Here is a 26571-nt window from a genome sequence, read left to right on the forward strand (position 1 = left end):
ACTGGTTTCACAGAGTGGAAGCAAGCACCGAAGTGAATACAGTGAGGAGAACAGGGGGCTGGGTCCCTCACTGCCAGGGAAGGAAGCGGAGGGGATCGACCCTGTAGTTGGTGGATCAGAACTGCAGATATCAGTGTCACTTGTGGTTTGAATATCTATTTGAAAAGCTAACATATAGATGGGTATGTGTGTGAATGTGTGAGTGACTTGGAGTGCATGTTTGTACATGTGTGTGTCATGTGTATACACAGACGTTATGTGTACACATACATATATTTTTTTCCCTAGCTCTACGCCCTGAGAGGGCATAGAAGTAATAATGTCCTTGAGTGCCCAGACCTTGGTTTCTCAATATTCTCCATGAAATGGAACCAGGGTTCCTTGAAGAAAATGGCTGATTCCAAGACAGGGGGCAGGTTTAGTACAAGTAAGGAAGTGCTCAAAGAATAATGGGGTTGGTTGAAGGGATTCAAAAGTCACCCTGAAGGGCCCCCCACTGGCTGAGCCTGAGACAATTTCAGCAGCAAAGTAAGTAAAAATTGTAATGGATTATAACGCACTGAGTAAAATGGGAATCCGTGTCCATAAGGATATAAATAAACAAACACATCTACCTTTTTTTTTTTTTAAAGATTTTATTTATTTACCTGAGACAGAGAGAATGAGAGACAGAGAGCATGAGAGGGAGGAGGGTCAGAGGGAGAAGCAGACTCCCCGCCGAGCAGGGAGCCCGATGCGGGACTCGATCCCAGGACTCCAGGATCATGACCTGAGCAGAAGGCAGTCGCTTAACCAACTGAGCCACCCAGGCGCCCACAAACACATCTACCTTATAGATGAATGTCAACTAATAGACATAGAAGGAGGGAGTTAGGAAAAAATCATCATTTGGCAACCACACAGTAATAATTGGGCCAGGCAAGAACCATCAGTGGACGGTAGAACTGGGGAGTGAACGTTTCATGAAGAACTGTATATCTAAAGAGTCTCAAACGGGCTCCACGCAAAATGTTTATTAATGACGTAGTAATAAATACAAAATCTTACTGATTAACTTTATAGGGAAGCAATTGGCGGGTACTACCTTACCCCAGAGACAAAAGTTAACATCACCACTACTAGAAGAAATAAACATTGCACGCTTCCACGGCATCATTTTTCTGGTGTCTTTGCCCAAAAGGCATAACTTGAATCTAATCACGAGGAAACATCAACACTGCACTCTTCAAAAATGGTAAGAGCTGGGGGGACACAGGCTGAGAAATGGTTCCAAATTAAGGGGGATTAAAGAGGGAGGGCAGCTAAGTGCAGCTTGAGATCATTACTCAGATCCTAGATGATGAAGGACGTTTTTAGTACAACCAGTAAGACTGGAATAGGGTCTGTGATTTGAAGAGCAGTGACATGTCCCTGGATGGTGGTGCTAGTCATATAGAGGAGTTCCTCTGTGGTTGGGAAACACTATTTGAAACAGTAAGGAGGAATTGACAAGTGGCTCAGGAAAAATTTATAAAAGAGAGAGGGAAGGGGGCGCCTGGGTGGCTCAGTCGTTAAGCATCTGCCTTCAGCTCAGGTCATGATCCCAGGGTCCTGGGATCGAGCCCCGCGTCGGGCTCCCTGCTCAGCGGGAAGCCTGCTTCTCCCTCTTCCACTCCCCCTGCTTGTGTTCCCTCTCTCGCTGTGTCTCTCTCTGTCAAATAAATAAATAAAATCTTTAAAAAAAAAAAAAAAGAGAGAGAGGGAAGGATAAGATAAGGCAAAGGCAAACGTGGTAGAATGCTATGGGTTGGGAGATGTGGGAATGAAAGGTAGAGCTCTATACTCTTCTTGTAAGCATAATTTTGAAAAGAGTTTAAAATAAAAGGTTAAAAACTCATTGAGATCTTTAAACATTTTCTAGATAACCAGAGTCATGTTTTTTTTTTTTAATTTTAATTTTTGAAATTTTAATTCCAGCATAGTTCACATACAGTGTGGTATTAGTTTCAGGTATACAATATAGTGATTCAGCAATTCCATGTTACTCAGTGCTCATCACAACAAGTACAGTCCTTAATCCCCATCACCTATTTCACCTACCTCCCCTTTGGGAACCATCAGTTTGCTCTCCAGAGTTAAGAATCCTTGTTACCCGGGCGCCTGGGTGGCTCAGTCGTTAAGCATCTGCCTTTGGCTCAGGTCATGATCCCGGGGTCCTGGGATCGAGCCCCGCATCGGGCTCCCTGCTCCACGGGAAGCCTGCTTCTGCCTCTCCCACTCCCCCTGCTTGTGTTCCCTCTCTCGCTGTGTCTCTCTCTGTCAAATAAATAAATAAAATCTTTAAAAAAAAAAGAATCCTTGTTCCCGGATTCAGCTCTTCCCTACATTTTATACCAAGTGGAAAGTTTGCCCCTCTGAGATTCTGAAATCTAGGGTCTAATGTGAGAATGGTATATTAAGGGATGATACTTTGATGTCACAACGTATGATACCACATACTTTTCCACCGTTTTTACCCCGTGACATCTACCGAAAACAATCATTTGTCTGGCACTTGTAAAAAATATGGACCAAAAAAAAAAATATATATATATATATGAAATATAAATATAGAAATATATATAGAACTATAGACATATATAAATGTGAATTTCACATAAATATATGTGAAATATATACGTCTATATAAAAAAATATGTATATATATATACATAGACAAAGCTCTCTCCCGGCCAGAGGTGTCTGGCCAAGGGACACCAAGTGCCTGGGACCTTGCGTGCCGCCGGGATCGATGTGTAGCTGACCTACAACCACCGCCAGCCTATCAGCTCACATAGACGCTGGGAAGTTCAGCAGTGAGCACCAAGCACAACAAGCAAAGAGGCTGCTCTCACGGGAGATAGTTCGGGAACAAGCTAAAAGCACTGCACACACTTTGGCAAAAGGCCGAGCTGTTTCTAGCTGCACTATGCATTCGGCTGTGCTGGGCCCTGTGACCTTCAGAGCAAGTCAAGGTCTCCACTCTCAGGACCCACATTTTGTTAGTAGTGAGCGATCACTGTCAGTCAGTTCCTTCCCAATCCTGCCGTGTCCTTGATTTCATTTCCCTCCTGTCTGAACCTTCCCTTTTATGGCTTCAGAGCAGAAACCAAGCAGAGCCTTAAACCCCGTCCCTCGCCTCGCTTTTGCCAGATTCATGAGACTGAAGACACTGGAGTCTCTCAGAGCAGGACTGAGCCCTGAGAAGTCCCAAGAGCAGCTAAAAACAGTGGCGCACGGCTCGGCATTTGAATGGGAAGTTCTACCAGGGGGACTTTACCTTTTGTAAAAATTTGTTATGATTTTTCACCAAGGCTCGAAGGAGGTCAGTCAGGATTGCAGAGATTATAGGAATTTGAAACTCACTTCATTCCTAATAAGGAGAAAACTACAGAGACACATTTATGAATCCTCTGAGGTTAAAAAAAAAAAAAGCAAAAAAACTGGTTGTGAAACTCTGTGAGACGCTGCCCTGAATTTGTCAAGCTCTGTAAGCCAAGAATTAGCATTCAGAGCAGTACACTGAGGTGACTGAGACAACCTGCCTCCTCAGTGTCCAGGTGCCCGAACGCAGCCACCACAGACTGATGCATCATCCCCAGAATGGAGACCACAGGCACGGGGCACCTCTTGAGAAATGGAAGGAACAAAAAGTAAAAGCTGTAGAAACCCCAACGAGGACTCCAACACAAACCCTTCCTTATAAAGAACAGGGAGGATAAGGATGGGGGCTAAAATAGCCCACAGGGTTTTATCAGAAAGGAGGGAATTAGAGCCATTTGCTTCTTAAAAAGAGGAGGAATTGTGGTTTGCGTAAACCCAGAGAGAAAGGGTCCTATCACAAGTAACTGCGTCTCGTTTACATGGGTTGCTTTATTTATTTTTAAGAGATTTTCTTTAAAGCTTATTTATTTAAGCAATCTCTACACCCAACATGGGACTTGAACTTACGACCTGGAGATCAAGGGTCTCGTGCTCCACCGACTGAGCCAGCCGGGCGCCCAGTTTTATTCCTCTTTTAAAGAAGTGTTAGCCAATTGCTTAGTCAGAGGATTCAGAAGGCAAAAACCTTAACATTTGGGGCCATGCAGTGTGTTCTTAATTCAGTGTTGGACAATTTCATCTCTCAGTCCACTCCACCCTCAAACAAATTTAATATTCTTGACTCTGACACTTATGAACTGGGTGTCCTTGGGAAAGTACCCCAAATTCTCCATACATCCGTTTCCTCATCTATAAAATAGGATTGCCATAATACCGAGATGCAAGGAAACAAGGTCTAAAAGGCAGTTCGTCTTCTCAGAAGATCTATCAAAGGCCAGCAAAGACATGAAAAGATGTTGGACATCGTTGTTCATTAGAGAAATGCAAATCTAAATCACAGCTATAATTTTATAGCCACTACAATGGTGTAAATAAAAGAGCAGGCAGTAAGAAGTTTTGGTGAGGATGTGGAGTAATTAGAACCCTCACAGACTGCTGGTGGGAATGCACAATGCATCACCTGGCTTTGGAAACCAGCTGGGCAGGTCTTCAAAATGTTAAACATGGAGTAACCACATGGACCAGCAATTTCACTCTTGGGATCTACCCAGGAGAAATGAGAACCTGTGTCTATACAAAGACTTGCTCAGGAATGTTCACAGTAGCACTATTCATAATGGCCAAAAAGTAGAAGTAACCCAAATGTCTATCAACGGATCAATAAATAAGATGTGGTACATCCATATGATGGAAGAATAGGTGACCCATCTAAAGGAGTAAAGTACCGATTCATGCTACAACATGAACAAACTGCAAGAATATCACACAAAGCAAAAGAGCCAGACATGAAAAAATATATATAATTTGATTTATATATAATGTCCAGAAAAGGCATATCCATACAGACAGGAAAGTAAGGTTTGGGTGTGGAAATAGGAAGTGGCTATAAAGGACAGGAGGTTTCTTTTAGAGGTGATAAAAATATTCTAAATTAGGGGCACCGGAGTGGCTCAGTCGGTTAAATGTCTGCCTTCGGCTCAGGGATCGAGCCCCTCATAGGGCTCCCTGCGCGGCGGGGAGTCTGCTTCTCCGTCTACCTGCCACTCCCCCTGCTTGTGCTCTCTCTCTCTGTCAAATAAATAAATAAAAATCTTTTTAAAAAATATTCTAAATTAGATGGGGGTCATGGTTGCACAACTCTGTAAACATACTGAAAATCAGTGAATTGTACATTCAAAATGGGTGAATTTGGTGTTTTACGGTGTGTGAACTAGACTTCCGAATCACATGCCTCACTTTTGTGGTATGTAAATTATACCTCAACGAAGCAGTTAATTTAGGGGGGAAAAAAAAAAAGAAAGAAAGAAAAGGTAATTTGTCCAATGCCTGACATTGTAAGGACTCACACCTTCTGGAAAGGCTTCACAGCACCTAAACCTGGGGCTGAAAAAGCAGCTGGTCATTCTGTCAGCCTAGTGCATGCTGTCAGTGACTTGGACAGTAGGAAACTTCTGGATTGGCATGAAAACAGCACCCTATTTATTTTATACTAACAACATCAGGTGAATTGAATTCAACCTGATAACCTGACGACCTCTGTGTGGGTTGAGGTTGGCAAAGACGTAAAGCTCTCCAGACCCTCCGGAGCTGCATTCCATCAGGCCCTGGAGAGGCTAAAATGACAAAAGCCGAACGAGAAGATAAGCACTATCCAGTTAGGTAAAAACAGATAGATGGGGCACAGAGGGCACAGGTGGACTCTGCCTGGGGCTGGGGCTGGTCAAAGGTTTCACAGTAGACATTACAACTCAGCTGGGCCCTCCAAGATAATCAGGATTTCTCCAGACACAGAAGGGCCCAGGGGGAAAACTGGCAGAAAGGCCAAGAGGTCTGTTTGGGGCCTAGCAATTATACAGAGAATTCAAGTGGTAGTCAAATAAACCACTTTACCTGTATTTTCTGGATTTTTATAATTCACTTGTTTGTTTGTAGGCTCCACACCCAGCCTGGGGCTTGAACTCACAACCCTGAGATCAAGACCTGAGCTGAGATCAAGAGTCGGACCCTTAACTGACTGAACCACCCAGGTCCCCTTTCCCCCCAGATATTTTAAAACAAAGCCTCTCAAGGCCAACATGACTATGGCAAATTCCCTTAATTGTTGATTCCACTTTTCCAAAACCTACAACTTCAGTCTTCAAAATGCATAAACGGTGATTTATGCTGACCTTAGCAATCAGATGACTAATAACTCCCACAGGCCAACTGCACTCCCAAGAGTGTTTTCAAATAGATGTAGCATAGGCGTATCCTTTGGAAAAGTAGGTGGGAAGTGGGGCGACAGGTCCTGCCCTGTGGACTGCTTCAAAGCTGAACCAGAGTTGAAAAGAAAATAAACTTTCTGCAAAGCTTGAGAAGCGTTTTCCTCGTTTGTAGAAAATATTGTATTAGACAAGCACAGTAGGACTTCTCTCTCCCACTCCTTTGCTCCTCATTCAACATGATATGGGAACCCCACAGAATGATAAGGCTAGGCAAGTGTCTCAGTCTTCGTGCCAGTCATTCAGTTCACATTCTCATATTTGGGGGGCATGTGGTGGGTGACTGACTGGGATCCACGCAATAAATTAAGATGCATGGAGGAGACGTTATAATCCAACTAGGAGTAAAGTACATGGGGAGGGCGGCTGCTTGATCTGAAGAAATGTCTAGACTGGGCAGTGAGAGTCAAGAACATTCCAGAACAATGGGACAGCACCAGCAAGGGTGGGGAGACTATTTGTCTTTGGACCAATCTAGAGCAACAGAAGCTTGGCAGAGTGAGAGGCTTTCAACTAGTCCCAGAACACTACTTCCTAATAAGAGGAAAGAGAAACCAACTACTTAAGGCTCTACACATGTGACATGGCCATGAAAAGCTACAGCTGGGGGTCATCTCGTGGGCCCCATACCCATTTCTAGCAAAATATTATCCCTGCACCTTCAAAACCAAATATTCATGAGTTTTTCTGGTCACACACAGAAGTTTTAGAATAGTAACACTAAAACCTCAAAAACCGACATCCAAGAAGTTAGTCTGTTCCCCTCTTTCTGGACATTGAGTTCCTACAACGTGATCCTTCCAACACAACGAGATATTTTATCTTCAAGATAAGATGAAGACTCAGTCTCAGAGAAATTAGGCATCTTGCCCAAAGTTATAAAGCGTAGGTGGCAGAGCTAAGACAGTCTGCTTTTAAATCCCACCAGCAAATGGAGGCCACCCTCTGACTCCACAGAGTAAACAGATCTTTAGATCATTTATTCAACACACTCCACAGACCACTGAAGTCTGAAATGCATTCTAACTGACCATTGACTCTAGTTCAGTTAGGCCTAACCCTTCCTTTTTCTTTCTCGTCAATCTACTTTTATCTTCCTCAGTCTAAAATTAAGATGGGTCACCACAGGAAGAAATGCTATCTCTGAATATTAAGTATTACTATCTTCATTAAATTAATTAAATCTAATATTAATATCTTAATTTAATTAATCTAGGGTCATGTCTCCGCTTATTCCTCAGAAATCCCAGAAGATGTTCTAATTAACAAAGCAAACTTGGTCATATATGTCAGCACTATGATGCAAACCATTTTTGACAGTAATATATGTGGATATGTAAAATGCATATAAATAAACTAAACTGCATCTTAGGGCAATTTCTGATTTGCAGAAATTATCATTATTTTGAGTTTAAAAACTCAAAAAAGTGAGCTCTCCAGTGGTCCTTGGCTCTGCTGAGTCATCATAAGCAAGTAAGCCTACTATTCCATAACTTAAACCATAAAAGACACTGAACGTCTAGGTGACCTTAGTCCTATCAGGGTGTAACCGTCAAGATAATACAGGTCACCCTCTTGAGAGAAAAGAACCAGGAGAGAATTGTCTAACTTAGTGAGGAAGGATAAAGAGGAAAGTAAGGATAGAGTATGAGTCACAGAATGCTCCAAGAACAAATTCAGTGACTAGGGAAGGAGGGCAGATAAAAGTATGGCACAGATAAGATCATTCAAAGGTTGCAAACCACTTCCCCCTGTCCTGCCCTCATTTCTTGTGTAGAAATAAAACTAATACCACTATTTCCTTGCTAATCTATCTACGTAAAGGTGAAGTGTGTCATGCCATTTATCACCTTCTCAAGAGACCCTATTTCCCTGAAAAGAACTCATGGGGGCCCCATTCACCGATTCCCTTTCCTGAAAGTTGACAAAATTGGTATTTTCTAGCAGACATAAAAAAAATATTGTTCAAGCTAATAGTAAGACTTCCACCAGCCCCAGCCACAAGTCTGCCCATACACCTAGTGGCTTTTTTGGAAGCTCTGTGAGCATAATGTATTTGAGGAACATAAATTCCCTCGGGGCATAGCAAGATCCCAGCCAAATCACTGGGGCCAAAGGATGAGTTCCCAGGACCATGATTCAGATCTGTTCTTGCCTGACTCCTGTAGTTGCGTCTCTCAAGAGACTGGCACCTCTGATTGCATTTCTACAAAGATAGAAAATAAAGAGATTAGCCATCGCAGATAATGGTAGAGTCACTCTATTATGGACTCTACAGCAGCAAGCTTCCCCTATCAAGGGCACAGAGGTACAAGTAGGACACAGAAAACCATCAGGGCTGGTCCGTAGGCTGGCTCCAGGGGGAAAGAAAAATGAGAAGCAGGGAGTCTGCCTTCCAGGTCCTCTATCTTCAGCTCTCTTCCTTTCTCTGTTCCTTTCCCTCATGCACCTTGGCATTCCTTTCTCCTCCCCTCTCCAACAAAACCTGCGGTCGGGTTTCTTTTTTCACTCATTCAGATTTTAATATGAATTTCAAATAAACTCCCACGGAATCATATTCCAAATACTCCTTTGTAGCAAGTGAGGCAGAAATCATTGGTCAGTTTTTAAATCTTTAAATCCGAGGAACACTCGATGAACATAACACCCACTGGTGTTTCCCTAACCCAGGTGGAACCGTGCAAGCCAGACGCACACAAGAGGAGAAACTCAGAAGCAAAGTGGGAGGCCAAGAACTTGCGCCTGGGGCCTACAAATGGATCTTTTCCCTAATTGGAAATCATGCCCAGGTGAGTCAGAGGATTAAGAGGCTGCCATCTTGTTGCAGTCTGGGTGAAGGAAGAGATGGGGAGGAGAGAGTTTAGAGAAAAGTGGGGGAAAGATGGAGGCACAGAGGCGAAGCAGGGAGGGCAGGAAGCCCTAATTTCACAACAGCTAGTGAAGTTTATTGGGCAACCTCTTTATATTTGCTTTAATTTTTATTTATTTGGGGAGGGAGAAATCTCTTTAAGAACATAAGCGGGGGCACCTGGGTGGCTCAGTCGGTTAAGTGTCTGCCTTTGGCTCAGGTCGTGATCTCAGGGTCCTGGGACAGAGCCCCGAGTCAGGCTCCTTGCTCAGTAAGGAGCCTGATTGCTTCTCCCTCTCCCTCTGCCCCTCCCCCTGCTCATGAACACGTGCTCTCTCTCAAATAAATAAATAAAATCTTCAATAATAATAATAATAAAATAATAATAAAAAGACCATAGGTGAACTCCTTCTCTGTGACCCTTCTGTCCTCATGGGCACCCTCACCTGTGGACTATGCACAAATTCTTACCTTCTGAGGCTTCCAGAGGACCTGCCACTTCTTAAGGCACCTCTTATGGACGGGGCGGGGCATGTTTTGTTTCGTGCTTTAACCCACAGCTGACCGGAACAGCTTGAGACCTAAATGAAGGGCAGCCATGTACAGCGCAGGCAGTGTGCCTATGACTGATGTCAAATGAGAACAGGGACTCATCCTGCAGTTCCTACCTGACCCAAAGCAAGACTCTCTGCGCATATCGGAAGGGGCCACGCGACGTCCCCCGAACCCCAAGGCACCCGGCAGTGGAGGGGGAAGATGCAAAGAGCACGAGCCATAGGGCAGTGGGCAGCACTAGCAAGTGAAGCGCTGAAGCCGGGGTGAGAATTTCAGAAAAGGAAGCAGGCAAAGCCAAAGCAGCAGAGGGGACCACACTGAGACCCAAGCGTGGCTGACTCCTCGATGCTGCTGGGATGCCTTCGCTGTTGTCCCGCCTTTTTACCCAGAGTGGGGAGGACACCTGCTGCGAGTACACCAGCCACACGTACAAATGATATTTGGGGTATACTCGGTTAGATACAATATATTATTTAAATTAATTTCCCCTCTTTGTTTTTATTTTTTATATGTTTAAATTTTTTTTATTTAAATTCAAATCAGCCAACATATAGTACGTCATCAGTTTCAGATGTTCAATAATTTATCAGTTGCCTATAACACCCAGTTTGTTTTTATTTCTTTTAATGTGGCTACTAGAAAATCTAAAATTACATATATGGCTCACGTTATATTTCTATTGGGTGGTGCTGTTCTAGCTCCCCATGAGGCCATTTTGTCTGTGAGATTTTTTGTCCTGGCCCTGTTACTTCTTTGAGAATCCTAATAAACCCCCAATCACTGCAGTCAACTAGAAAAACCTTAAAATGTCCCAAACAATCAAGCAGCCAATTAATACATCAACTAGAAGTGCCCTCAAAACAGAATTGACTCAGATTTCCACATAGCAGGAGTGATAGTTAAATAAGACAAACGCTTAGGTTTCAGTTCCGTTCCCTCCTCATGACCAAGCTCTCTACTAAGGCTCACCCAGGTCCTTCATGAGCCAGCTTTACCAGTGAGGGGGCACCGGCTTCCAGAAAGGATCCTTCAGGGGTGCTTGGGTGGCTCAGTCAGTTAAGCGTCTGCCTTCGCTCAGGTCATAATCCCAGGGTCCTGGGATCGAGCCCCATATTGGGCTCCTCGCTCAGCAGGGAAGCCTGCTTCTCCCTCTCGCCTCCTTCCCCTCTCTCTCCCTCTCTGCCCAATAAATAAATAAATAATCTTAAAAAAAAAAAAGGATCCTTCATACATACAAGACAGAAACTACTTCAAGGGCTCACTCTTCTAAGTTTTGCAGCAGTGCAATGGTTTTCCATTGCTTCTCTGATCTGTAACTGATAACCAGATGTGTAAAAATCCATTTCCAATAGATAAACCAGGTTGAGAAGCCAGGGTGTTAGCCTTAAGTTTCTGTTCAACAAACTGATTAGAATCATCCTTTAGGATCATGGAATCTCAGAGTGGAAGAGACTCACAGGCCATCTTATCTAACACCTGATAAATGAGCTGCCTTCACTGCATTTCTCCTTCTCTGTTTCTACCTATCCCTTTTACTTGTTCATCACTGAGGAAGATACCCATTCTAATTCCAGATTGACAGGTTTTTAAATCTCCCACCACTGACCCTAGATTCTTCTTCCAAATGAGCAAATCTTTTAATTTTGTGAAGACAGTGATCCTTTTTCAAATCTTTTTCAGATTGAATAACCTTTTTGTTTGCCTTGGTTCTTTCTAGAAAAAAAAAAAAAAGGGATTTGGTCTTTTATCCTTCTTGGCTGCTATCTTTGGAAACTGTGTTGTTAACATCTTTGCTTAAAGTATGGTGCTCATACCTAAACAGTCAACATCATGGTTGATCCAGGCAACATGTAAGTCAGAAGTGGGGTTATTCCTCCCTCATTCTGGACACTAGAATTCCATATAAACAATTATATGGTCATGACTCCCCCCCTACTTTCTTGAGTCCTGATTTCTTTTATCACTACAACATTACCCCTTCCAACTTTTGGAAATCCGCAGATTTAAAAAGTATTCTATGAGATGTCACCTCACACCTGTTAAAATGACTATTATTAAAAAGACAAGAAATAGCAAGTCTTGGCGAGGATGTGGGAAAAAAAGGAACCCTCTCGCACTGTTGGTGGGAATGTAAATTGGTACAGCCACTCTGGAAAACAGTATGGAGGTTCCTCAAAAAGTTAAAAATAGAACTGCCCTGGGGCACCTGGGTGGCTCAGATGGTTAAGCATCTGCCTTCAGCTCAGGTCATGATCTCCAGGTCCTGGGATTGAGCCCCACATTGGGCTCCCGGCTCAGTGGGGAGTCTGCTTCTCCCTCTCCCTCTGCCTCTCCCTTTGCCTCTCCCCCTGCTCATGCTCTCTCTCTGTATCTCTTTGTCTCAAATGAATAAATAAAACCTTAAAAAAAATAGAACTGCCCTATGATCCTGCAATCCTACTTCTGGGTATTTATCTGAAAAAACAAAAACACTAGATGAAAAAGATATGGCACCCCCTGTTCATTGCAGCACTATTTACAATAGCCAAGACATGGAAACAACCTAAGTGTCCGTAAGTAGATGAATGGATAAAGAAGATGTGATACATATACAATGGAATGTTACTGAGCATAAAAAAGAATGACATCTTGCCATTTGTGACAACATGAATGGACCTCGAAGACATTATGCTAAGTGAAATAAGTCAGACAAAGAAAGACAAATACTGTATGATTTCACTTATATGTGGAATCTGGGGGGAAAAAAAACACAAAGCACTCACAATACAGAGAACAAATTGATGGTTTCCAGAGATGGGATGGGGGATGGGGGGTCAAATGGGTAAAGGTGGTCAAGAGTTACAAACTTCCAGTTTTGTTTTGTTTTTTTAAAGATTTTATTTATTTGACAGAGAGAGACACAGTGAGAGAAGGAACACAAGCAGGAGGAGTGGGAGAGGGAGAAGCAGGCCTCCCGCTGAGCAGGGAGCCCGATGTGGGGCTCAATCCCAGGACCCCGGGATCATGACCTGAGCTGAAGGCAGATGCTTAATGACTGAGCCACCCAGGTGCCCCTACAAAATTCCAGTTTTAAAATAAATAAGTCATAGAGATGTAATGTACAACATGGTGACTATAGTTAATAATATTGTATTATACTGTGGGGCCCAAGGGCAGCCCACCCCAAAAATGTGCCACCTTTTTTAACTAAAGTTACTTAAGAAAGAGACAGTGCATTACCCAAATAATACAAAAATACAGATTTGAAGGGGTATGTGCTCCCCAGTGTTTACATTACTAGCATTATCAACAATAGCCAAACTATGGAGAGAGCCCAAATGTCCATTGACTGATGAATGGATAAAGAAGATGTGAGATTTATATGTGTATAAGTATATAAATATATAAATCTCATATATATACATATATAAATATGAAAGTCTCATATTTATATACACATATAAATATAAATATCTCATATATACATATATAAATATAAAAATCATATATATACACATCTATATATAATGGAATATTACTCAGCCATCAAAAAGAATGCAATCCTGCCATTTGCAACAATGTGGATAGAGCTAGAGGGTATTATGCTAAGTGAAATAAGTCAGTCAGAGAAAGTCAAATATCATATGATCTTACTCATTTGTAGAATTTAAAAAGGAAAACAAAGGAACATAGGGGAAGGGGGGAAAAAAGAGAGAGGGAAGCAAGCCATAAGAGACTCTTAACCACTGGGAACAAGCTGAGGGTTGTTGGAGGGAGGTGGGTGGGGGATGGACTAGATGGGTGATGGGGATTAAGGAGGGCACTTCTTGTGATGAGCACTGGGTGTTGTTTGTAAGTGATGAATCACTGATTTCCACTCCAGAAACCAATATTGCACTGTATGTTAGCTAAGTAAAATTTAAATAAAAGAAAAGAAAAGAAAAGAAAAGAAAAGAGCCCGCACAAGAGCAACATCCTGACCCTCCCCCCACCTTTTGTCTCCAGAAAGCAGGAAATAAATCTCCCGTGGAAAGCTACACTCCCTGTATCAGGAGATAAAGGGACATCCTTCTCACCAGAGGTAGGAAATTCAGAGCCGAGAAGAATGGAGAAACAAACCTTGGTACTTTTACTAATTTATTACCCCAGCCCAAATCCTGTTTAGAATTTCTTAGTAATTGAGGCTCCCAACCATAAGTTTTCTTTGTCCTGTCAATTTCTCACAGATTTATGTCTCTTTGTTTAAAATGTATAAAAGCTAGATGCCATCATCATTTCTTTGGGTCGTACTTTCATTATTGGTTCTCTGCACACAAGTAATTAAACTTCGGGTTTTTTTCCTCCTGTTAATTCATCTCATGTCAATTGAATTCTTAGACCAGACAGAATAACGTTGAAAAGAAGAGGTAAATTTTTTCCTCTCTGACAGTATATTTGAAAATTGCTAAGAAAGCTCTTTATTATTATTATTATTATTATTATTATTATTATTATTATTATTTTCAAGAAAGCTGTTCCTAAATGTTCTCATCACACATACAAAAAAATTCTCATCACAAGAAAAATAAAATTGCAACTCTACGTGGTGATGGATGCTAACCAGATTTAGAGTGGTGATCATTTTGCAATATCTACAAATAGCAGGTCATGCTGTATGTATACTTGGAACTAATATAATGTTATATGCTAATTATACCTCACTTAAAAATAAATCTTAAAAATAAATGAGAGGTTGTTTTCAAGTGGTTAAAAAAAAGGCATTCTAAGTCTATGAAGTTTTGTATAACAACATCTAAAACAAGCATCTGCAATGGTTCACAGCCCTGACTGTCCCTGAGAATTACCCAGAGACAGAACAAATACCTAAGGTGAGGCCCACCCCAGAAGTCAGGCCCTGTGGGAAATGGGGCCTGACCTTATGTATTTTTTAAAGCTCCAGGTGAATGTAGTATGCATCCAGGGTTGAACCACTAATCTCAAGAAACCATGACTGATGCTCAAATTGATTCAAGTTACTTTTCCCTTGAACTGTGAATCTGAATTTTTATTCTGAATTGAACTAGCAGAACTGAATCCGTTCACTAAAAACAACTTGAGATCATTCAAATCATTTAGAACTTGGGCCAAAGGAAAGGTGCAGTTAATTTAGTAACGACTGAGATCTAACTGAAATCAAAAGAACATCAGGCTCAGGAGACCCGGTTTATATCACTGGCACGATCGCTCACTAGCTGGGTAGCTTGAGGACTTCACACAATCCCATTGAAGTTTCTTTGTCTATAAAATGAAGGTACTGGTCTAGAAACCTTTAAGGTGCTCTAAATTTCTGATTCAATTCCAGGAAAGAGCTTGCAAATAAAAAGTTTTAAAGTCGTACGCTGCTCCCATTTTGAAAGCATGTGAATTTAGCTATTGGAGCTTTGACAGGAGTGAAAGTATTATTAAAATGTTCAAATTGCCATTCCAATTTACTTTATAATACTTATTCCTGATTGTAAATGACATCACACTTAAAGGAGAATTGGGTTTAGTCTTTCAATGGCATAGCCGGCTTTTCCTCAGTCCTTTGCCCTATCTCAAGGCTACAGCACATATCTGATGTTGGTCTGTGGGTCCAGAAAGGCAGTTTGACATAGCAGCAAAATCGAGTCAGAGGGTTGAGCTCTACCTCTGCCCTGCTAATCCCTATGCCTTAGTTTCCTCATCTGTAAAATGGACATGAGCCTTATCATGAGTGACATCGGTGAGCAGAACTGCTATAAAGATTTTTTTAATTAACATTTAAAACTGCAAAGATCTTTGAAATGTTAACCTTTTTTTTTTTTTTTTACTATTTTTTAAAGCAGTTCATTCAGTATCGACCATGCAGTGTTTACCCATAAGAACAAAAGTTAAGAGACACACATACCTGGGATCCTATTGAGGGTCACCCAGAAATGTTCATCAGGGCTGTAAGTGTCCTTGGACCAGGAAAGCAAGTCAAGTGCATGCTGATCTTGGAGGACAAAGTTGGCAAATTCCCTTGTGAGGGCCACATAGGCAGTGCCAAAGTAAATGGTCATGTTGTGAGGAGGTGGAGTTTTCAATTTTGTTGTTTTAAGCACGTAGGAATTTTTTTTGCTTAATAGCTCCTGGTGGATGAATTTAGTCCGTCCAATAGCGTGACCGGGGGGTAGAATCCCTGGGGTAATATTTTTCCCTTTAAAGCTTTTCAGATACCGAATTATCTCCTTGTTGGTTTTCAGGGGAAAGTCTTGTCCACACATGTTGATGGCGTACTTCCAGGGCACGTCGGACGCCGCGAGGTCTTTGATGCAGTTCAGGTCAGCCTGGAGCCTGGAGATCCCCCCATAGACAACTGGCTCCATCTTGGAAGCCAGGAAAGCATTTGGGAAGCAGCTCAGTAATTGCTTCACTGCATCTTTAAATGTATTTGTCGCCTTCTCATCCACGTGAACACAGTAGACATTTTGGGGCATGTAAATTGCCCTAAAGAGTCTCTCAAAAGTGCCAAAGTCTTTGTGGATGGTCACCGTGTATGCCAAAGGGAACCCCGCTTCTTCTTCCGATAGTGTTTCTGTTATATAGTGACTTTGAGCCATGTACTCGTAACAGGTAGATTCACTGAGGGTGGTTTTCAATGCATTCTCTCTTGGGTAAAAAACCTTCCCCTTAAAAATCCGATGACAGACTTCTGCTAACAGTGAAGCATTGGACAGAGATGCCTTCAGAAAATGCTTCTCCTCCCATAACTCGTTATTGTAAACAAAGACAAAAATCAGGGCAGTGATAAGAGACACGGTAAAAAGACAATGCTTCCAAGAGACCATCATTCAAGACCAGAAAGTGAGGGAGATGTCTCTCGAGAGCCGATCAGAATGTAGATATATTTAACTTACATTTTCTCCAGAATCCATAAATCATCCTCTTGGTAGACGCAATTCTGATCAGTGGTTGTGTGCCCTTCCTGTTGACCGTTTTGTCCTTTTGCTGTCTTCCTTCCCTGCTCATTCACCACTGTTTCATTTCCACCTTTCTCTGACACATCTCTGAAGTAGCTCCCTTGGATTTGCTTTGCTCTGGCTCCTGTTAACCTGCAACCTGTTACCACACAAAAACAAGCGGCCTCGGGCAGATTCTGATTCTGATGCAGCCACCTATCTCCGCGGTAAAATCACCGAAGGGTGAGGTCAGCATTCCGCAAGTGATCCCCCTAAGACTTCTACCCTAGGCTCTTCTCCAGGCCAACAGCTGGCAACCGTGTCAGCTCCCCAACTTCTGTTAATCATTGCGTTCAACTGACTGGCTTTGTTTGCTTAAACAGCACTGCCAAGTTAAAAGCTTCAGTTCTAAGCATGTGAACACTGCCTGGAGAGATATTCTGTCAATAAATATTTAGTGCTTAAAAATTAATCTCTTAACCTATCTTTTTCCACACACGCTCACCCTCCTCCCTATATTGGCTGGGTATGCTGTAAAGCAAGGCATATGACTGGCTGTTGAGCCAAATTCTTTCCAAGGCTTAATTTTCTCTGCTGCTAGGTGAGGTCCTTAAAAAGGCACACTTGCAAGCTTACCTGACCACCTAACTTATTACACAGAGTGACCAGGGCACTGGATGAATAAAGGCTAATTAAAAAAAACAACAACCCACCCCACCCCTGCAAACAGCTGTCCTTACCCCAAAATTGTGTAAAACCTAAAACTGAAGTTAGTGGAATGCCAAGGTGATTTCACCCTAGCCCAAATTGGGTACCTGCAGAGCAGCCTGATGTCTGGAGAGGAAAAAGAGAGGAGCCGTCTCAGTCTGGGAAGTTCCAGAACTCAAGGGGAGAGGTTTTACAAATGTACAAACCCTTTCAAAGGGGTTTCCCCTATGTAAAAGTGAAAATAATTCTACCACCTTCGTAGGTCAGTCATGAGAATAAAATGAGATGACATGTCTAAGAGTTCATGGGCATGGCCAACCACAAGTAGGGGGGAGAGAGGAGTGAACAAAAGCCCCTCCCCCATCACGTGTCAAGAAAATGACACAATCGCCACCTTTCCTTTGAAACCTTTTTACACTTCCCTTATTCTCTCCTCCGCGATCCCGTGCCTGTTGGATGATACATCAAAGAGAGCACGGATCAGTTTTACTTTATTTGGTAGTTAGCTGCATGTGAGTGTGAACGGTCCACACTCAGAGGAGCAGTGCATGAGCACTGAGCTCACACATCCCTCATTTGTTTCTAGCTCCCACCACTGTCTGCACATGCTAGACAATCAAATATGTATTGATCGAGTGCTCTAGTTTTCATTTCCCTGTTTCCCTGGACATTTGTGTGAGATTCCAAGTATTAAGGACTTCTAATCTTTGTGTCTGTGGATGTGGGTACATTCAACATACCTATTTTCCCAATATGTCTTAGTTATAAAACAACATAATATTACAGACTGTAAACAGTGTTTTCATGTCTGGTAGTCTATTTACCTCTTGCCCATAGACATACATGTTTTGATTTTTACCAAGAACACAGGGGAGATGCAAGTTTGCATTCCTGCATTTTGCATTTACTATCAGTCTTCATTGGGATTATCTTCACAATCATTACCTTAGAACACAAGACTGGAGTTATTATTTCTTTTTTCCCAGCCCAGTTGAAAGTTTTATGCATCTATGAGGGGATCTTCGGGAGCGCAGGAAATGATGATAAGAATGGACCCAGGGAAATTCTCCAGAACTAGGTGAGTCAGTCTTACTTGTTTTTGGAATCTGATTTTATAGCATGATTCAGATGCACCATCTTGTCTATATGACCCAAAATAGAATTCAATCAACCCAAATACCTATTTACATAACTATCTCTCATGTGTGTACCTAGAATTCTTTTTTTTTTTTTTTTGAATTTAATCTTTATTTACAGGACACTGCAAGAGAGGAGATTCCACATAGAAATAAGAAACCCACTGAGAGGAGGAGCTTCATACAGGTTGTACAGTTTGGAACTGGTCAAGTAGAGTTTCCTTGTAAAAAGTGCTACAATAACAAAACACATTTAAAAAGAGTTCTTAGTAGAGAAACAGTAAGACAAACTTCTCCCAAACAGAGTACACAACAAACAACTTTCTGCCTCAGCTGTACAATCTAAAAGTTAAAAGTCCCAGGAGTGCCATCCTGAACTTGGAACGTATAGCCTTCAGAGGTAGTTTCTGGCACAACATTCTGATCTTCCTCTTCCTCTACAGAGAAATACTTCTCAATCAAGTTTAATGAAGCTTTGTACACAGACTCATTTTCATGGTTTTGTAGAGCTTCAATTTTGTCCAAACCTCCACATTCTTCAATCATTATACTTAGTTTCTCAGTTTCCCCTAGTTTCTCAGCAGCCTGAAAGATGTTTGAAATGGCATCCAGAATAACCAGAATAATTTTGGTGTCTTTTGCAGTTAAGAGGTTCATCAATGGTTCTATTATGCCACAATGAACGAGGTATACAATCTGTTCAACTGTCCCACCACTTGTATAGTTGGTCACAGCCCAGACAGCTTCCTTCTGTGTCTTAAAGTCTGCCTTACAGAGAACACCAATGAGGAATGGGACTAATCCATGATTCACAACTTGCTGTATCTGGTCCTGGCGACCAGCTGTGATGTTTGACATTGTCCATGTAGCTTCCTTCTGAATATTAGTTTTGGGGTTCGTTAGGAGGCTGGGAAAAACAGCAAGTGCTCCTGCATCTATTACAACCTGAGTCTGTTCATCTGTCCCAGTGAAAATATTTCCTATGGCTCTAAGCGCAGGAGTCACAATGGGCAATTCAGTAGCTCCTAGAAGCTTCACAAGCTGGGGCACAACTCCTGTTTTCACAACCATTTCAATCTGTTCATTTGGACCATCAGTAAGGTAGGAAATGGCCCAGCAGGTATCTGCCAATACTTCTGGATCATCATGATGCAGGAGACGAACTAAAGTAGGAAGAATCTGCTCGACAGCATCTAATGGGGGTGCAGGATTCTTGTTGCGACAAAGGTTTGAAAGTGTCCAAGTAAGGTTACGTAAGTAACCATACGCTAAAGATGACATATCAGGAACTGCAAGGAGAGCCAATAGTGGGTCAACTGCACCATACTTAATAACCAAGTCTCGAAAAACTGAACCATCACCTGCAATGTTTCCTAGAGCCCACACAGCTTGTTCACTGATGTGGGCATAGGAAGATGCCAACAGAGAAATGAATGCTGGGATAGCACCTCCATCTACCATGGCCTTGGTCTGTTCTGACGTCCCAGAAGCAATGTTAGTGAGAGCCCAAGCAGATTCAAACTGAATGGGTCTACAATCAGTTCTGCCCAAGAAGGACACAAACTTTGGAATCAAACCAGCCCGGATTATGTTGTCTATGGGGAGCTGTTTTTCCCTAGAAAGCAGTTTCCTAGCAGCTTGAGTAGCCTGGAGCTGGCTTTCCAAATTGTTGCTATTTATGCCTTTGACAATGTCCTCAACAGACCAATTTACAGTGCCCTGGTTGTTGCGGTTTTCCTGTAGTGGAGAGGTAGCATCATCAGGAAACGAGCTTACGTTTCTCCTTTTCAGCATCTGGTCATCCTTCTTAGCTTTCCTCAGCTCCACATTAACTTCTATTCGGCGCCGCCTCATTTCTGTACTGTCTTTCCCCTTGTTCTTGAATCTGTTAAGGCGGGCAGCTGGTGAATTAGCATTCTCGTTGGTGGACATGGTTATGAGACAAAGGGAGAAAGCTACACGGCCGGCTCAGGCTTCCACAGAAGGCAGTCCGGGGCGCACAGGCTGCAGGTCAGCTGCCCTCAAAACGTCCACTACGGATCACCCCAAAGACGGTGTCTGTACCTAGAATTCTTTTGAACAAATCATTTCTTCAGTAGAGTAGCCATACAAGAATAATCTTTTCTGAAATGAGGAATCAAATTTTTCTCATTTAAAAAAAAATTGTGGGGTGCCTGGGTGGCTCGGTCGTTGGGTGTCTGCCTTTGGCTCAGGTCATGGTCCCAGGGTCCTGGGATTGAACCCCGTATAGGGCTCCCTGCTCCGCGGGGAGCCTGCTTCTCCCTCTCCCACTCCCCCCTGCTTGTGTTCCCTCTCTCGCTGTGTCTCTATCTGTCAAATAAATAAATAAAATATTTTTTTAAAAAATAAAAATAAAAAAATAAATAATTGTTACTCTCCCTCTAGGTAGCCACTGTCCACATCAAATGAAAGGGACCAGGGATGATTAAATGAAACCATCAATACCTAATTATGCATACTAGTCAAATTTTTACAGCTTCTTCTCCTAATATATCCAGATAATTTTCTCTGTTTGTTTTGGCTCTCACCTTCCTTCTTGGCACAGTCCCATCCCTCCAGACAGTTCATGCAGAAATGCATCTCTAACAGTTTGCTGGCTCTTCTCTAAATCTACAACTCTCTGAATTTATAGTTACAGGGTGAAGGACATTTACAGTTTAATATTTCACTGCAGTGAAGTCCTTAATTGTACCTCACCTGAACTGCTACAAGGGTCCTCTGATTTTAAGCTCTAGAAACATTCACAATTATTTAAAATAGAATCCTCAACAATGTTAAACATTTTTAATTTAATTTATTTATTTCCTTTAAAGATTTTATTTATTTACTTATTTGTCAGAGAGAGAGATAGAGCCCAAGTAAGGGGAGTGGCAGAGGGAGAGGAAGAAGCAGACTCCCTGCTGAGTAGGAAGTCCCATGTGGGACTAGATTCCAGGACCCTGGGATCATGACCTGAGCTGAAGGCAGATGCTCAACCAACTGAGCCACCCAGGCGCCTCTCAACATTGTTAAACATATTTTAAAGAATTAGTACCAATCTGTCTTTTTCCCCCCCATCAACCCAGTCTATCTGATGCTTACCTTCTTGGTTCTCATGTCGGAAATGTGGGAAATACTCGTTCTGGTCCTCCTGGGCCCTATGCAATGTACCACTAATCATCCTCCTAAATCCTGAGCTCTGGGTTCTTGCATTTGTGTGAAGTAATAGAAGGGGATGGTAATGGGTGACCAAAAAGAACAGTGCAATTCTTCGTCCCAGCTGGAGCATTAGATCAAAATTAATATCCCCAATTCTAAGTTGGAGACCATGGTCAGGTAGGATGGAGTTCTGAAGAAACTGGGAACCAGTTCAGACTTGTGGCTTGGTCACTCAATAAATAGCAGGGTATAAATTTATGTCCCAGCGTTCAAACTATGCTTGCCTGTTAGTATTTTTTTAAGCTTATTTATTTATCTATTCCTCTGCTTATTGATGTATTTACTAATGTTAAATTCAATACCCTGTCTTATCCTCATCAATGCTTTTTTATAACCACAGGAAGAAACAGGGTTTAAAATAGAGGAGAAGAGTCCTGGGTTGGGGGTCAGAAAGTCTCCAGTTGGACCAACGCCATTGTGGACAGTTTGGGAACCCCCAAACAAGACATTGTATCTCACACCTCACAGCACCCTTTTGGGTAAATTTGAGGAAACACCCCTTGCAGTTACTCTAGGGTCTCCAACCCGCAATGGCTGCTTCCTTCCCTGCCAGGACATCCACACCTCTGAGTCTTGGGTTTTCAATTCCAAAATCTAGGCGCCATCATCAATCTCCTGGTGGAGCTGGGAGGATTCTGGCAGGAATCCAACACCCAGCTCAGGGCTGGCCAGAGATGTCAGACCTTGAGGGAAAGGCTTGGAAAAACACAGAGTGCAGGGAGAACATGGGGGAGGATTGCAGGCATTTAACACAGGATAACTGGATCTAGGAGAGCATGGAAATGTGTGGAAAAGCTGGTTCTTTTCAAGCAGTCAATTAAATAGCAATGGGAAAATGCAGAGCTGAGGAAAAGAGCTGAAAGATGAACAGCATCTCAGCAGCATTAAGTAGAGTCTATGGCACCAAAACACTTTCCAGCTTATTTGCACATGAAGAGATAACTGGTCACCCTCACTTTAAATGCCAAGGGCTAAAGGAGTCTGAGCCCACGGACCTCAGATGCTTGAACAGTCTAACCTCTCCCAGTTCATAAAATCCTCAGGTTTGGAATTTGGCTGGATTATCAAGGTTGGGTGTCAGGGGAGAAACAACAGGGGTCCAATCCTGGTGCCAGTTTGGCTTTTTTACCTTTCTAAATTTCTATTCTTTCCTTTTCTCACTCTATTCCTCAAGAAGTCCTTGATTTGGTTTGGAAGTTATAGGAACTTAAGGCCACTGCTGCAGTGAGTGTTCTTACCACAGGGGAGACCTTGAGCTTCTGATCCCGGAGAATAACACGCTGAAAGAACAGAGCCTCCCTTCTTCCGATTGCAACATGCTGTTCAGTCAGAACAGAGTGCAAAGAAGGGACCCCCTAATCTGTACAGTCCCAGCTGCTGGAATTGCAATGTTGCCATTTTTTCTTCTCAAAGCCCACAGTCTACAAGAAACTCTTGGATACCTACTCCCTATTTGGCCAATCCACTCCCAGATGGGGGAAAAAAACAAACAAAAAAACCCTCTTTACAAGAGGTGACTACCAAAGGCCCTGTGGAGCGCAAGATGAAATCGCTCATGTCAAGTAGTGACATAATCAGGAAAGCAGCCAAAGGCTCTGCCTGGTTGATTGCTGGACCGAGATCCTCCATGGCTTGAACATAATAAGCAGTAGGCACCAAGAGCTGACTACGTGCTCGCGGATTGACTTCGCCTTTGGTTCGTTACTTTCTTACTCCTTATTGTACCTTTCTTCCTTGACTTTGTATCGTGTTTTGTTTTGGGTGCCATGTTTGAAGCCAAGTTAAATGCACGGTGAAATGCCATTGAATTTGGAATCCTGAACCTGCTTTACAACTGTGTTTACCTGGCTTTATGATTGCATAAAGCCGACCTTGTGGAAAGATACAACCCCTTGACCCGCCTTCAGAGCGGGCTTGAGATAGGCCCAGAGTGAAAAAACAGGAAAACCAGAAAAGTAGCTCTGCATTTGGCAGAACCTGATTTTAAGTAATAGATCTGTCTTTAGTTCTGGGAAATGGATTTTCGTAGAAATCACTTGCAAACCTACCTCATTGCTTTTCTAGTTTGTCCAGTTTTACCTATTCTCAACTGGAGTTTATGCCTCACCAGAATGTTGTGGAGACTCATGAAATAAAGGTACGTTTTAACCCACCACATAGTGCCAAGTACTTTGTTAAATTCTGGAAGCATTTTCCCCTTGCCTGAAGAAAACTGAAGAACATAATGTCAACCATTAAATTAGAAGTGAACATTGTCCTTTAATAAAAGTTTAAAAGTTTTAATTAAATATATATGGATATTAATGATTTAACAAAGCAAATGAAAACAATCACAGTCCCCAGTAAGTCCATGGCATAAGGAGACCCCACACTACCCTGAGCTATTCTTTGAAAAACCTTTAGAAATGGAAATCCTATGTACCACTATCGAATGATTCATTCACTCATTCAACAATCATTTTTTGTGTGCTTACTTTATGCCAGACACTGTGCTAGGTTCTGGAAATAGAAAACGTAAAGGCAGCCCACATAAACTTAATCCTACTGGATTGTATACTGCTTGGGATTAAACAGAGGTAACACTCTAGGGTCTCCAATCCGCAATGGCTGCTTCCTTCCCTGCCTTCCTTCCTTCCTTGCTTTCCTTCCTTCCTTCCTTCCTTCCTTCCTTCCTTCCTTCCTTCCTTCCTTCCTTCCTTCCTTCCTTCCTTCCCTGCTGTGCGCCTCTCCTTCCAATCTCCTCTCTCCTCTCTCGCTCTCTCTCCTTCATTCCCAGGAGGATGAAGTTGCCCAGAGGCATCCTACTGCAAATACCTCCTTCTCTTTAAGGTAAAGGCAGGTTAACCAAATTAACCTTAATGTTTGAAAGTGGGATAACAAAAGCTGGAATGTGGACACACAAAGATGTGTTTGCCTTTTAGTCCCACCCCCAAAGGGCTGGCCTAGGAACCAAAGAAGGATCTGTGCCTGGAGTCTTGATGTCTCAAGTTACTGTTATCTAGTTACTACCCTTCCCTACAGAATCCGGAAAGGCTTTGAATCTAAGGCTTCCAACCCCAGGGAGGTTTTAAGCAGTTAACAGGGAAGCAGCTGTTGTGCCATAACTGGATCTCCCACTAGGATGCTCTAATGTAGGATGCATGAGAATTATTCTCTGGTATTTTTCTGAGACTACCCTCCATTTTCCCCACTCAACGTTTGCTTTTGCCAGAGAAGGGATTTTTGGATTCTCTTCACAGATCATTGGTACTTGAGGTTCACCCTTAAACTTAGTTCCAGATGGGAAATCCTATAGTCCCAGGTCCAGAGTGAGTTATAATGGATTAAGATCTGTGTTCCTCACTCAGATCTGCTCACTAAGGAAGCAAAATCACAAGGCAACAGGATTTAGTAGAAAATGCCCTGGGTTTGGAGTTAGGAGGCCGGATTCTACGGTCCATAAGTAAAGTTGTATACCTTGAATGAGTTACTTCACCATGAGCCTCAGTCCAGGCAAACAGAAGGGCCTATGTGCTCTTTACATACTCTTCCAGGAATGAATTATGATTCATGTTCCGGGGAACAAGCTAGATGCTATTATACTTTTACCCAGCTTCATCTCTTCTCATAAGTGGTTGGAAGCAACTTATAATATCCAATGGGTTTTAAAAAACAAAATTGGCAGGGGAACCTAGGTGGCTCAGTCAGTTAAGGGTTTGCCTTCAGCTCAGGTCATGATCTCAGGGTTGTGGGATCACCCGGGCTCCCTGCTCAGGGGGGATTCTGCTCCCCTCTGCTCATGCTCTCTCTCTGTGTCAAATAAATAAATAAAATCTTAAAAAACACACACACACACATGCACACAAAATTTGCAGTAGAGTCAAGAAAAGCCAAAGGAATAGCAAGTCAGCAATTCTTAAAATAACTTTTTCCTGAAGAAGAGACTAAAAGAAGCTCAACTGTTGTAATAGAGTTTTCTTTTGAGTGTTGGGATTCTGAGAAATTACTGTTTTTATATACTTGTTCCTGTTTTTCATATTTATGGTCATGGATTATTTTTCTAATTGGAAAAGAAAAGTTGTAACGGCTTTGGCTGATTATCTTTCCCCTCATCCTCGGCCGAGCGTTTGTCCGATTGACAATTCAACTTCCTCTTTAGCATTCAACTTCCTCAATTTCTTCACGGCCTGGCATTCTGTACCACTTGCAAAAGTATGAAAAAATAGACCCTACTCCATAAGAATCTTGCTAGAGAAATAAATACAATGCTTTATGAGATTCGACGACTTTTACCAACAAAGGAATAAAATCATCAGATACCTATTTTTGTATACGTGGGTGTTTTTCAAACCCTTCCAGCATTGGAAGGTGAAGGAGGGTAAGGGGAGAAGAAGCAGCTTTTCTGAAGGTTAAGGATTGAGTCCTCTCATTTTGAAAGAGCCAGTCAAGCCAAATGATCTCAGCCAAAGCTGATTTTCCATTCTTGGCAATGACCTAATTACTTCACTGTACCCCTTAGCAGATCCTGCCCATTCAATTACTTCAGGACTTCCCTGCTCTTCAGGGGCTCCATTCTCTTCTCTGTATACCCTATCCTTGCTTCTCTTGACCCACTTAACCTGCTCTTCTCTTCTCCATAATTAACAAGAGAACATTTAAATTCCATGCCCACCATGGAGAAAACTTGGCAACCCACAAAGACAAAGAAAAAGGGCTAGTAGACGTTAAAAAAAAGATTCACCTTCACTGAATTGCAAATAAAAACAAAAACACAGCTCTTTTTCTCTTTAATTCAAATAGCTTTTAAAAAGAAACACCTAAGGGGGCGCCTGGGTGGCTCTGTTGGTTAGGCATCTGCCTTCGGTTCAGGTCATGATCTCAGG

At 42.4% G+C, this 26571-nt stretch overlaps 2 protein-coding genes across 2 annotated transcripts; both read right to left on the reverse strand.

The window, feature by feature from the left end:
* Positions 1-10992: 10992 nt before the first annotated feature.
* Positions 10993-16538, reverse strand: LOC123837224 (N-acetyllactosaminide beta-1,6-N-acetylglucosaminyl-transferase-like). Its single transcript, XM_045866118.1, has 3 exons — positions 15614-16538; positions 11333-11439; positions 10993-11145 (listed from the first exon to the last, which is right to left on the reverse strand). The coding sequence occupies exons 1-3, from the start codon at positions 16536-16538 to the stop codon at positions 10993-10995; spliced, it is 1185 nt and encodes a 394-aa protein (XP_045722074.1).
* A 2058-nt stretch (positions 16539-18596) lies between these two features.
* On the reverse strand, positions 18597-20542 carry LOC123842644 (importin subunit alpha-1-like). The gene has a single exon (XM_045871901.3). The coding sequence runs from the start codon at positions 20420-20422 to the stop codon at positions 18833-18835; it is 1590 nt and encodes a 529-aa protein (XP_045727857.2). The 5' UTR covers positions 20423-20542; the 3' UTR covers positions 18597-18832.
* Between the last annotated feature and the right edge of the window lie 6029 nt (positions 20543-26571).

Source organism: Mirounga angustirostris, unplaced genomic scaffold (genome assembly GCF_029215605.1).
Source record: "Mirounga angustirostris isolate CCGP_5_RB_7025 unplaced genomic scaffold, mMirAng1.0.hap1 SCAF_8, whole genome shotgun sequence".
Taxonomy (NCBI): domain Eukaryota; kingdom Metazoa; phylum Chordata; class Mammalia; order Carnivora; family Phocidae; genus Mirounga; species Mirounga angustirostris.

Bases quoted from the DNA above. Each gene is read 5' to 3' on its own strand.
- LOC123837224 (XM_045866118.1), bottom strand. From the start codon at position 16,538: ATGATGGTCTCTTGGAAGCATTGTCTTTTTACCGTGTCTCTTATCACT. The intron at 11,440-15,613 runs GTATGTGTGTCT...TTTTTTTTCTAG, and splicing joins GACCCTCAATAGGATCCCAG to AAAGAACCAAGGCAAACAAA. The intron at 11,146-11,332 runs GTCAGTGGTGGG...ATGATCCTAAAG, and splicing joins ATTTGGAAGAAGAATCTAGG to GATGATTCTAATCAGTTTGT.
- LOC123842644 (XM_045871901.3), bottom strand. From the start codon at position 20,422: ATGTCCACCAACGAGAATGCTAATTCACCAGCTGCCCGCCTTAACAGA.